Here is a 12,982-nt window from a genome sequence, read left to right on the forward strand (position 1 = left end):
GAGGTGCTAGATAGATTAATCATAACTATTACCTTCTTAGATTTTTTTGAAGCCTACTGGTGTCAGAGGGTTTCTTAGAAGTGGATACGTCTTGCTTAGCCACAATTATTTCTTTAGCCTGAAAAGAAAAGTATATTGGTTTCATCATTAGGTTGCATTTTTCTGTAGGATAGAAAATTTTATAAACACAAATACTTCAGGTAAAATGTGTTTATTTAACATTTCAGTCCACCATATCTGAACATCAAGGTTAGGGAGCACAAATTATCTCAGTTCAGCTCCAGGCACTGAAAATAAATAAAATCTTCTGAATAAAGGGTGTGTGTGTACACACACACACACACACACACACACACACAGAGTTATATTTGCTGCCTAAAGCAGACAATGATTCAGAAAGAATGAAGTCCAAACCTTCTGTATTCTTTAAAAATCATGGAGCACAATGCAGCCAAAGTTAAGCACATCTAAAACCCAACGATTTCAATGGCAGAATTATGCCTATGCTTCACCCTCTCTCTTACTTAAATCAGTGAGACCTAGAGGTGCTCCGCTTTAGCTAGATTGTGTGTTTGATAAAGAATATGCTATTTATGTTCTGAGTCTAATGCAAAAACTGTTCTGGACTTCCAAGTTGTGTAACATTTTATGCAAATTCTGAAGATATCTGCACAAAATGTTCCCAGAATTATAGAGCACCAGCATGTCAATGATCATTCAATTTGATGGTGGAAATTGTATATTTTTGTTATAAATTATAGGTTTGGGTTTTCAGAGTTCAACTGCCATTAATTTTTAGATATTTAGTTTATTAATGGCATCTGAAGCCCAATAAATTTGCCTATTAGTTTGCCTAGTACTGCAGAACTGTGAGAAAGCATACTCTGGTACCATCCATCAGAGGTCAAAGATGGGGCCAAAACAAACAAGATGAATTTTAACAGGGAGAAATGTAAAGTATTGCACTTGGGCAAAAAAAATGAGAGCACAAATACAAGATGGGTGACACCTGGCTTGAGAGCAGTACATGTGAAAAGGATCTAGGAGTCTTGGTTGACCACAAACTTGACATGAGCCAACAGAGTGACGCGGCAGCTAAAAAAGCCAATGCAATTCTGGGCTGCATCAATAGGAGTATAGCATCTAGATCAAGGGAAGTAATAGTGCCACTGTATTCTGCTCAGGTCAGACCTCACCTGGAGTACTGTGTCCAGTTCTGGGCACCACAGTTCAAGAAGGACACTGACAAACTGGAACGTGTCCAGAGGAGGGCAACCAAAATGGTCAAAGGCCTGGAAACGATGCCTTATGAGGAACGGCTAAGGGAGCTGGGCATGTTTAGCCTGGAGAAGAGGAGGTTAAGGGGTGATATGATAGCCATGTTCAAATATATAAAAGGATGTCACATAGAGGAGGGAGAAAGGTTGTTTTCTGCTGCTCCAGAGAAGCGGACACGGAGCAATGGATCCAAACTACAAGAAAGAAGATTCCACCTAAACATTAGGAAGAACTTCCTGACAGTAAGAGCTGTTTGACAGTGGAATTTGCTGCCAAGGAGTGTGGTGGAGTCTCCTTCTTTGGAGGTCTTTAAGCAGAGGCTTGACAACCATATGTCAGGAGTGCTCTGATGGTGTTTCCTGCTTGGCAGGGGGTTGGACTCGATGGCCCTTGTGGTCTCTTCCAACTCTACGATTCTATGCTTCTAAGATCTACTGGGAGATCACATCTACCTCCAAGGAAGAACAGCATGGCAAGAGGAAGTCTAGCCCAACCTTCAGCCAGCAGGGAAGCAAACATAGGAAGCTTGCTTCCCCCTCTCTGCTAGAAGGAACACTAAGCTCCAAGTTGTCCCAGGGCTGCTAAGCAAAACAAATCTACATTCTGGCCAGCCACTCCCATCAGCCAGAGGACCACAAACCACTGGGAAGTCAAAACCCATGCCTCTCAGGAAGAATATCATGGCAAGATCAAGACCAATCTAGTCCTTTTCATCAGACAAAGAAGGAGAAGCTGCTGAGAGCTGATTCCCCCCATCCCAGCCAGGAATAACTCTGCACTGCAACTGGTTTCCCAGTGGGAACTGTACAGTCTGGCCCCATCCATCAGCCAGAAAACTAAGGGCTGCTGGGTTATCTGTGTATGTGCTGGTTCTTGTTTTATTTAAATCACTGCAATCTGTTGCAAGCCTCCTTAAGAATTTGATCAAAAGATGGGTACAGCAACATTCCTTACAAATGCATCTGCTGAACTTTACTTTTTCGGATGATAAACCTGGACAGCTGTGAAAGCTGATGTTGCTAGGAGACATTTATCTTCATTTTTAATGTTTTCCTTTGTCATCAACTGGGCATCTGGTGTCAGAAACAAAGAAGGCTGCAACTCTGCAATGCATTTCCCTCATAGTGATTCTGTACAGATTCACTACAGATTCATCAGCTCCTTTGTTTGGGGTAATTCTTACAAATCACTCGTCGCTGAGTAAGAATGTCTTCCATCAACACAGTCTTGATAGTGAGTCTGTAACTGTGGAGGCCAATTCTGGATCCACATGTCCTTCCACAGTGGGGACATAGGTTTCCAGGTGAGAGTTGATCATGATGAGGATTTGCCAAATGTGTCTTCCTCTTAGAACGTTTCTCCCTTTCATCCTTAGCTTGAGCATCTTCATAGCCCATGACTCCTTTGGTAAAGGCTGTTCTCCAATTGGAGCACTCGCAGGCCAGCGTTTTCCAATTGTTGGTGTTTATACTACATTTTTTAAGATTTGCCTTGAGAGAGTCTTTAAACCTCTTTTGTTGACCACCAGCATTACACTTTCCATTTTTAAGTTCAGAATAGAGTAGTTGCTTTGGAAGACGATCATCAGGCATCCACACAACATGACTAGTCCAGTGAAGTTGATGTTGAAGAATCATTGCTTCGACACTGTTGATCTTTGCTTCTTCCAGCACACTGGCACTAGGTCACCTGTCTTTCCAACAATTTTTTTCAGAGACACCACTGATGGAATCTTTTGAGAAGCTGGAGATGGCGTTTTTAAGTGGTCCATGTTTCACAAGCATACAGTAAGGTTGGTAATACAACAGCTTTGTAAATAAGCATTTTGGCTTCCCTGTGAGTGTCCCGGTCCTCAAACACTTTGCACTTCAATAGGGAGAAAGCTGCACTCACCGATTTCAGGCGATGCTGGATTTTGGTATCAATGTCAGCCCTTGTGGAAAGACAGCTGCCCAGGTAGAAGATGTGGTGATCAACATTTTCCAATGTTACACCATTAAGTTGGATTTGTGGCGCTGCAGGGGGGGTTATTTTGTGCTTCTGGATGCAGTACTTTGGTTTGTTGGATGTTGAGCAATAGGCCAATAGGCCAAGCTTTTCGTAAGCTTCTGCAAAGCTATTTAGAATGGTTTGGAGCTCATCCTCTGAGTGTGAACACACTATGTTGTCATCAGCATACTGAAGCTCTATGACGGAAGTTATGGTAACCTCAGTCTTTGCTTTCAGCCTACTCAACTTAAAAGAGCTTTCCATCTGTTCAATATATGATTTCTACTCTGGTGGGGAGTTTCTCTTTGACAATGTGTAGGATCATGGCAATTAAAATAATAAATAGAGTTGGGGCGATAACACAACCCTGTTTAACACCTGATTCAACTGTGAATGGTTCATTTTAAGAGCCACTGTAATCTGCGACTGTTGCTATCATATTATCATGGAGGAGCTGAAGGATGGTCACAAATTTATCTGGGCAGCCGATTAGAGATGAGATTAGAAACAAGAATGCAGTATCTCCATGATGTGTTGTGTACAGCTATTAACCAAATGAAAAACAACAAAGCTAGCAAACCTGATGCTGCTGAAATCTTGATTTCTTATTCATCCGGTAAGTATTGCCATTTCTGCACAATCCATAAGTTTTTGTATCCATTCATCTCTTGTCAGGACTTCTTCTTTCCATTTTTGGGCAAGTAACATTCTTGCAGCTGTAGTTGCATACATAAATCAATTTCTACACTGTTTGGGTAGTTCTACATCTATAATTCCCAAGAGAAAAGCTTCTGTGTTTTTTTTTTTAACAAATGTTATCTTAAACATCTTTTTCAATTCATTAGACATCATTTTCCAGGAAGCTTTAACCTTACTACAAGACTACCACATATGATAAAAGTATCTTCTTTTTCTTTGCATTTCCAACACTTACTCGATTTTGATTCATAAATTTTTGCCAATCTACTAGTTGTTAGATACCATCTATATAACATTTTCAGGATTTTCTCTTAAATTTTATATCCGTAAAAGGCGAAAGATTTATACGATCTGAAGAGAAATCGTGGTTAAGAATGTAAAATATTTGGGGATCAATATGACAGCTAAAAATATGAATTTATTTAAAGACAATTATGAGAAATGTTGGAAACAAGTGAAAAAAGACTTAGAAATTTGGTCAAATTTGAAGCTTTCCTTGTCTGGTCGAATAGCAGTTATAAAGATGAATGTATTGCCTAGAATGTTGTTTTTGTTTCAAACTTTGCAGATTGTGGACAAGATGGAATGTTTCAAGGGTTAGCAGCAAGACATTTCTAAATTTATCTGGCAGGGCAAAAAGCCCAGGATAAAATTTAAGATTTTAACTGATGCAAAGGAAAGAAGGGGATTTGCCCTGCCAGATTTGAAACTTTATTATGAATCAGCAGCTTTCTGCTGGTTAAAGGACTGGCTGCTTCTCGAGAACACAGACATTTTAGATTTGGAAGGTTTTAACAATTTCTTTGGATGGCATGCATATTTGTGGTACGACAAGGTTAAGGCTCATAAAGGCTTTAAAAACCATATTGTCAGGAAAGCATTGTATAATGTCTGGATTAAATATAAAGATCTGCTGGAGAACAAAACTCCAAGGTGGCTGTCACCAATGGAGGCAAAAGCTTTGAAAAAACTTAATATGGAGGCTAAATGGCCAAAATATTGTGAAATTTTAGAACAGGAAGGCAATAAGTGGAAATTGCAGAGTTTTGAGAATCTAAAAGACAAAGTGTGAGACTGGCTTCACTATTATCAAATACTGGAGGTCTATAAGTTGGATAGGAAAATTGGCTTTCAGGTGGAAAAATCAAAACTGGAAACAGAGTTGTTAGAATCCAAAACTAAGAATTTGTCAAAAATGTATAACTTGCTGTTGAAATGGAATACACAGGATGAAACAGTTAAATCAGCTATGATTAAGTGGGCACAAGATATTGGTCATAACATTATGTTTGCTGACTGGGAAAGGTTGTGGACCACCGGTATGAAATTCACGGCATGTAATGCCTTGAGAGAGAATATTATGAAAATGATCTATAGGTGGTACATGACCCCAGTCAAGCTTGCAAAAATTTACCACTTATCAGATAATAAATGTTGGAAATGTAAAGAAAATGAAGGTACATTCTTTCACCTCTGGTGGACATGCCCAAGGATCAAGGCTTTCTGGGAAATGATATATAATGAAATGAAAAAGGTATTTAAATATACCTTCTTGAAGAAACCAGAGGCCTTTCTCCTGGGTATGGTTAGCCATGTGGTGTTAAAGAAGGACAGAACTTTATTTATGTATGCTACTACAGCAGCAAGGATTCTTATTGCAAAGTATTGGAAGACACCAGATCTACCCACCCTGGAAGAATGGCAGATGAAGATGACAGATTATATGGGACTGGCAGAGATGACTGGCAGAATCCGAGACCAGGACAAAGAGACAGTGGAAGAAGATTGGAAGAAGTTTAAAGACTATCTTAATAAACATTATAAAATTAATGAAGGCTAGAAAGACATGGGTTTAAAAATTAGTGGTTTGCAGGGGCGTTGAAAAAGAACAGAATTATTAAAAACTATGGGAAATATGGGGATGGATTTGCTGACAAGATAAATGAGATTAGAATACAGAAGGGGGAGGTGTGAGGAGGTCGGGGAAATTAGGTTTAGAAAATAAGGTTTGAATTTATACTTGTTTTTGGTTTGTTGGTTTATGTATGTTTTTATTGTTGTCTGTGTTTATATGTTTTTATTCGAAACTTTAATAAATATCATTTTAAAAAAAATTAAATTTTATATCCGTATTCCACAATCGTTCCCATGCTTCCATGTCTATATTATAACAAGTATCTATGGCCCAATGTATTATTGAAGATTTTACTTGCTCATCCTTTGTCTCCCATTGCAATAATATCTTATACATTTTAGACAGCACTTTAACATTACATTCCAACAGGTCTCTCTCGAACTGTGATATTTGTTCACCAAACCCTTGTTTCCTATCCTCCTTAAATATTTTGTTCAAGTGATGATATTGCATCCACGTTGTTAACATTTCTGATAATTCCTTAAATTCTTTTAATTTAAACTCTCCTCCTTCCTCTCTTAATAAATTTCTATAAGTTGCCTAACCTTCCATCATATTCTTTTTCTTTACCACTATGTCTTCCAATGGTGAAAGCCAAAGTGGTGTTTCTGTCTCCAATAAATTTTTATATTGATCCCATACTCTATACATTTTTTCTTAATTATATGGTTTGTGAATCCTTTATGTACTATCACCTTTCCATACCTCAAATAAGTGTGCCAACGGACCATTGCATTTTTCAGTCTCAACCCAGCACACTTATAAAATGCTTTGAAAAGTGGGTTGAAGTAGACCAGCAGAGTACATACATAACTCAAGAAGCCAACTTGCACTGACTTTGTGAAACATAAAATGTCTATGGAAACCCACCCTATGCAAAAACTTGAAAGTCTCCCTTTTGGTTAGCTTTGTGATGAAAAATGTCCTGTTCTATTTGTCTAAAACCTTTTGCTGCCCTTATTACTTGCTTTGGAAGAAGGAAGGACATTAATTTTCAGACTTAATAAAAGTGTGTCCGGGAACATGAAATGCTTTCATTTACTTGACGCAGAAATTTATTCTCTTCAGGATCTTTGCTACCACAAGGTCACTAGAAAGGCAGTATTTTATTTTTTATTTTTTTTAAGGACTGCAAGTTCTGAAAAGCTGGAGGAGTTTTGCAAAATTAACAAGCTATCCAATGTAGGCTTTGCACTGAGATGTAAGAATTTCAAACAGGATGCTTATGAATCAATACAATTGAGGAATTACTATTCTTGTGCTGCATGTGCACTTTGGATGACCATAGATCCAGAGTCCTCAGATCTGCGTAGTGAATACATATGAGACCCTACACTTTTGCAAAGGCTTGCCAAGAAGACCAGCTCTGAACGTAGCGAAGGTTCCTTTCCAGACACTGGGTTTATTTGACAAATATTTGTATGGCGCAATTGAGTCACATACTTGTAAGACACGCATCAACTCTGTAAGGCGGACTGGTGTTACTCTTTGCAAATGACACAAGCAACAAAATGTTGCAGTGCATCATTCCTTCTAAAAGGAGTGTTCCAGTTCACTGTTCTAGCCGGCCGTTCCCTCCGGATAAATTATTCCATAGTCTCTCCTCCTCTCCACCCATTCTAACGTTTTCCAACTGTCAATCTACATTCCTGGCTATTTAGCATACTCAGTCCTCTTTTGGCTGTATTTTGGGACTTTTAGGCTTGTTTTTTTTGTGAGGGGTTGGTTGGAATTTGTTTGTACTTCTACAAACCTTGAAAGGATGCTGATACTTCACTCCTGCTTCTTAATGGCCCTGTTCTGGTAACAATCCTGGCAACATTCACTGACTGAGTTCCATATTGGAAAAAAGTGGTATTTTACTGGGGGGGGGGTATCTAAGACCCTAGGAGAACTTGTTAAGTTTGCAGCAGTTGACATTTGGACCAAGGGTGTCTTGATTTACAGTTCAGACTTTCAGCCCTATGCCACACCAGCTCTCTGTATTGCATGGCAAGGCAGTGGTATATCACTGCACTGCAAATGTCGAGATTCACCTGTCATTCCTCAGGCCTCCAAGTTATCAAGGTATTCTTCTGGATGAGCCTGTTCATTTGCAGAGATCAATCTCTGCTGTGGATGCCCTTCTTGGGCAGTGAAGTCAGCGGCAGTTGCAGACAAGGCCTTTTCCGTGAAGGCTCCCTCATTGTAGACTTTTCTTCCCAGACACCTTTGCCAATTGTCCTGTCCTGTGGGCTGCAGTCCTATGCATGGTTAAAAGGTAAAGGTAAAAGGACCCCTGACCATTAGGTCCAGTCGTGACAAACTCTGGGGTTGCGGCGCTCATCTTGCTTTATTGGCCGAGGGAGCCGGTGTACAGCTTCTGGGTCATGTGGCCAGCATGACTAACCCGCTTCTGGCAAACCATAGCAGCGCACGGAAACGCTATTTACCTTGCCGCCGGAGCGGTGCCTATTTATCTACTTGCACTTTGGCGTGCTTTTGAACTGCTAGGTTGGCAGGAGCAGGGACCGAGCAACGGGAGCTCACCCCGTCGCGGCAATTTGAACCGCCAACCTTCTGATCGGCAAGTCCTAGGCTCTGTGCTTTAACCCACTTAGGCAAGAAGAACCAGCTGCACAAATATAAGATGGAGGACACCTGGATTGCCACTAGCACATGTGAAAAGGATCTAGGGGACTTAGCAGACCACAAGCTGAACATGAGGCAACAGTGTGATGCAGCAGCAAGAAAAGCTAATGCTATTCTAGACTGCATCAACAGTAATAGTCTCGCTCTGTTCAGCCTTGGTCAGACTGCACCTGGAGTACTGTGTCTAGTTCTGGGTGCCACAATTTAAGAAGGATATTGAGAAGCTGGAACATGTGCAGAGAGGACAACCAAGATGATCAAGGGTCTGGTAACCAAGCCTTATGAAGAACACTTGAAGGAGCTGGATATGTTTAGCCCGGAAAAGAGGAGACTGAGAGGAGACATGATAGGCATCTTCAAATATCTGAAGACCTGCCACATGGAAAAAGCAATAAACTTGCTTTCTCCTGCTCCAGAGGACAGGATCCGAACCAGTGGCTTCAAGTTACAAGAAAGTAGATTCTGACTAAACATCAGGAAGATCTGTCCAATAGTAAGAGTTGTTCAACAGTGGAACAGACTCCCACAAGAGGTTTTTAAGCAGAGGTTGGATGGTTATCTGCTATGTATGATCTAGTTGAGATTATTGCATTCCAGGGGGTTGGACTAGATGAACCTTGAGATCCCTTCCAACTCTACAACTCTATGATTCTATTATTTAGAAGTGTGATAAATATGCATTTTAAGTGTATTCTGAATGTTTTGGAGAAGTGGATTTTGGTCAAATGAATAACATTTCAGGCACAATTCCAGCTACTGATGAGGCTGCAAACCTGTCATTACAAATGCACCATTGGAATTAATGAGAGGCCTAGCAAGACAAGACAGATGGTATGAACTTGAAGGAGACTGGCTACATACATCTCAGCAGAGGAGTCATATTTTAAAAAAAGATTTAAGAACAAACGTAAAAAAAAAAAAGTAAAGAAGGAACACACTATCTTGCTAATGCCTTCCGTTAATAACTTAGGGGTGTGGGAGAAAAGGCCAGCATCTTGATGCATTAGCTTTGAGCATTCATGGCTCAAGGGGAAGAAAACATGTCCTGAAAGCAGCTCAGGAGCAGTTTTCAACATCAGAACAGTTAAAACGCTACACAGCCATCTCTGTTTTTGCCTCTGTGTGTATTCCAGACCAGGAATACAAACTAAAGCTGTGCAACCTGCTACTGGAGTAAAATTTTGCTTTCCATAACTTTAGCTTTTATTTAATTTTCATTACAGTAAGTTCAAACATACCCACAAGAGAAAATAAAATAAGAAATCATTTGTTGTTGAAGCAGGGGTGGCCAACGTGGTACCCTCCAAATGAGATTGGACTCAAACTCCCATCAGTCCCAGCTGTTATAGCCAATGTCCAGAGGGGATGGGAGTTGTAGTCCAACACTACCAGTAGGACAGCCACATTGGTGACCACTGATTTCAGGCGTCTGTTGAACACTTTGCATGTCTGAACTCATGTATAGAAAAGCTGCAAAAAATAAAGTAAAATTGGCAATGAAGATACTGGAGAACTGAGGCAATAAAAACAAGAGCAAGCAGCAGAACAAGCATTAAGCAGCCATTAAAACCCACAAACCAGAAAAACTGTAAAAGAGTAACACAATTAAAAGACTTATTAAATAAAAAGCTTTTAACCCGACACCTAAATGTCACCAACGAAGGTGCCTCCTGTTTTCTGCTGTGGGGAGGGCATCCCAAAGATGAGGCACAACCACTTGATTGCATGTTACAAGTATGATACGCAATAAAATAATTAAATAAAACGCCAGACCAAAGTTCCACTCTGCGGTCCGCATCCATCTGGAAAATGACGCTCCTGATGAGCTCTCTGCTCAGCGGCTGAGAACATGCTTTGTTTGGATGCAGAACATCCCATGTTCAATCCCTGTCATTTCCAGGAAAAAGGATGCTGGGCAGTAGACAAAACTAGGCCAGTACAAATAGTCTGAACTTGCTATAAGGCAGCGTCCTACATCCTTAGTCTACTAAAAGGTATCACTGCTTCTGCCAAAGCTTCTTTCAGAGAGCAAGATCTCAAGTCCCTAAAGCAGAGCACTCCAAACTTTTCATGTTGGTGACACAATTTTTAGACATGCACCGTTTCACGACACAGTAATAGAGTTTCACTAGCAAACCGGAGGTTAAACTAACCCCTTTCCAGCCCCAGGAGAAGCACAGTTCGCGTGACACACCTATACACTGCAGCCGACACGCTAATGTGTCACAACGCACAGTTTGGGAAGCTCTGCCCTAAAGACTATGTTGTGAAAAAACCTTGAAATGCTTGCAGAAACAGGCAAGGCATCAAATCAGCATCATGACAACATGGGCTTAGCTCTGAAGGTGCTACTGAAGAGGCAGTCCACTCAGAACTGAGGCTCAAGTTTGCCATGTTTCTTCTTTTCGGAGGCTATGTTGTTTATCCAGTCTTTCGCATTTGATGTTGTTCCACTTTGGTGGTAACACTGTGCTCTGGGGGGCATTTTGCTCTGAGTTTTGCAATGCCTCAAGGGCAGAACATACGGGGAGAGGAAGAAGAAAGTGCAGACAAGCAGATCCAAGGCAAAACTGAATTCTGAGCATCGTAGGAACATCTTGCCCTACCTTTGGTAGGCTGATAACCAAATGTCCAGTTGTTTGAGATCTTTTAGCAGCGCTGTTATCTGGCTTCACTTCTGCAGGAAGCACAAGTTGAAACGCCTGAAAAAACCCAAAACACAAAGACAAGGAACTACACCATTTGTGATATAGATACTACAAAAATCATAAGTTTACCAGACTTAGTTTTGTGGGTTTACAGGGATGTGAAGTATGAATCAGAAAGAATAAAGCATTTGTGGCCCAGATAGAAAAACGTGCAGTTATATGAATAACATGTCTTTGATCCGAGAGGATTTTTTTTGACTTAAATCTCTCTTGTGGTATATATTAATACCAATCCTAACGGGTGATTTGCATCTTAAACAGTCCTCATTTACGTTGTAAGTATGATGAGTGTGTGTGTGTGTGTGCGCCTTCAAACATACACGTATGCCTTGTGTTGTCAGTGAAATGTATGACATTTTAAAGAAGGTTATAGCATGGTACTTAGGTTATATTGGCAACTAAATGAGAATAATTATGCTAGTCTATTTTAGACTGAAAGTAATTTTTAATCTGCATTTAGTAGTATGATTACGAATAGAGCTTCTAATGTTTAGCTTAGCAGCACTGGCATTTTTAAAATAAAAAAAATGAAGAAAATGCAAGATCTACAGGGATTTAAAAAAATGCTCCATCTCTCTATTCATGATATATTACAGCTCTTAGGATGATAACTCAACTTCAAGTTATCCTAAATAAAAGTTTTAGCAAGATCAAAAATGGCATGGAAGGGGAACTTGACTCCCCATCTTAGGGCCTTTCTACATCATCAGTTAAATATATCTTCCAATTTTGCTTTTGCATAATACTCCCGAAATGGCTAATTTCAAAAGTTAAGATAGCCCACCTGAATGTAACTGATGCAGTGTGGTGAAGCTGCATTCCAAAAGTTAGCTAAGAAGTATTCTCCAGCCAAGAAAGTGAGTGCAAAAGCAACTTTGCATGGACTAAGCCTTTTCTTGCCACAATATCTTGGTGCCTGTCACCTTATTTCATTTTCACTGACATCATGAGATGCAAAAACTATCAGGGTTCATTAGACTTGGGTCTCAGAGTGAAAACCCACAAGGAACTGAAGGGAGAAGAAAGAGGGCAGGCTTTCTTTGCCTTCTTTGAGTCCCCCAGATTGAAGTGATAAGACTGGAAGGGTGAGGTAACAGTAGGTTTCCTCCTTCACTCCTAGAACTCTTCCCACCAGGCCAATAACATCCATTGAACAAGTACAGGATTGACACGTTGAAGGAGCCAATATTAGGAAGTGGAAAGGAGTCCAAATTAAACTTCTGAAAAACATAAAATAAAAGCAATAACAACAAAGCGTACTAACCTTTCCCTTGATCATTACTCGGACGTAAGTAGGCTGTACATCAATATCAAGCAGGGAGGTGTCTAGATGTCTTTGAAATGGGGAGGGAAGGGAGTCCATTTAGTTTAGTAGTTCCTTAATTTATGAGCCTTCCTTAGGAGGATTAAACTCCTCTCTGTTCCCTCCTACTGTGGCTCATGTTACACCAAGAGTCACATGGTTGCATTCAACACTTTTACTCAGACCAGACCCAAAGGAGAAGGGGAGAGAAAGAACAGTGATATCACTCGAGGGACTGAAACAAGATTCAAACCCAAGAAGCAAATCACCCATAGAAGAATACAGGCACACCCAACAGTCAACACAGACTGGGTCTCAATTTGCATGAAACCACAGGTGAGAAATGTTTACTGCTGTAGTGAGATAACAAACCTGTCTGGATTAAGGGTTGATGAAATTGCATCAAACCTGCAAATGAAATCCAGTTCAGTACCTCTGCACTAAGGGCCAAAGTAGATG

General features: G+C 40.3%; 2 protein-coding genes across 4 annotated transcripts in view; both read right to left on the reverse strand.

Annotated features, from left to right (window-relative positions):
- The window catches only part of TMEM71 (transmembrane protein 71), a 213,989-nt gene that overhangs the window by 160,713 nt on the left and 40,294 nt on the right, over positions 1-12,982 (reverse strand). The gene's annotated exons all lie outside the window — the stretch shown is intronic.
- Positions 1-12,982, reverse strand: part of DNAAF11 (dynein axonemal assembly factor 11) — a 41,958-nt gene that overhangs the window by 14,594 nt on the left and 14,382 nt on the right. For all 3 annotated transcript variants that reach the window (XM_079984400.1, XM_079984399.1, XM_079984401.1), the window contains 3 exons: positions 12,485-12,554; positions 11,119-11,214; positions 33-118 (listed from right to left, as the gene is read on the reverse strand). In XM_079984400.1, coding sequence (XP_079840526.1) covers positions 33-118; positions 11,119-11,214; positions 12,485-12,554 — 252 coding nt within the window. The remainder of the gene's footprint in view (positions 1-32; positions 119-11,118; positions 11,215-12,484; positions 12,555-12,982) is intronic.

Source organism: Podarcis cretensis (genome assembly GCF_951804945.1).
Source record: "Podarcis cretensis genome assembly, chromosome: 7".
In the NCBI taxonomy this organism is placed as follows: domain Eukaryota; kingdom Metazoa; phylum Chordata; class Lepidosauria; order Squamata; family Lacertidae; genus Podarcis; species Podarcis cretensis.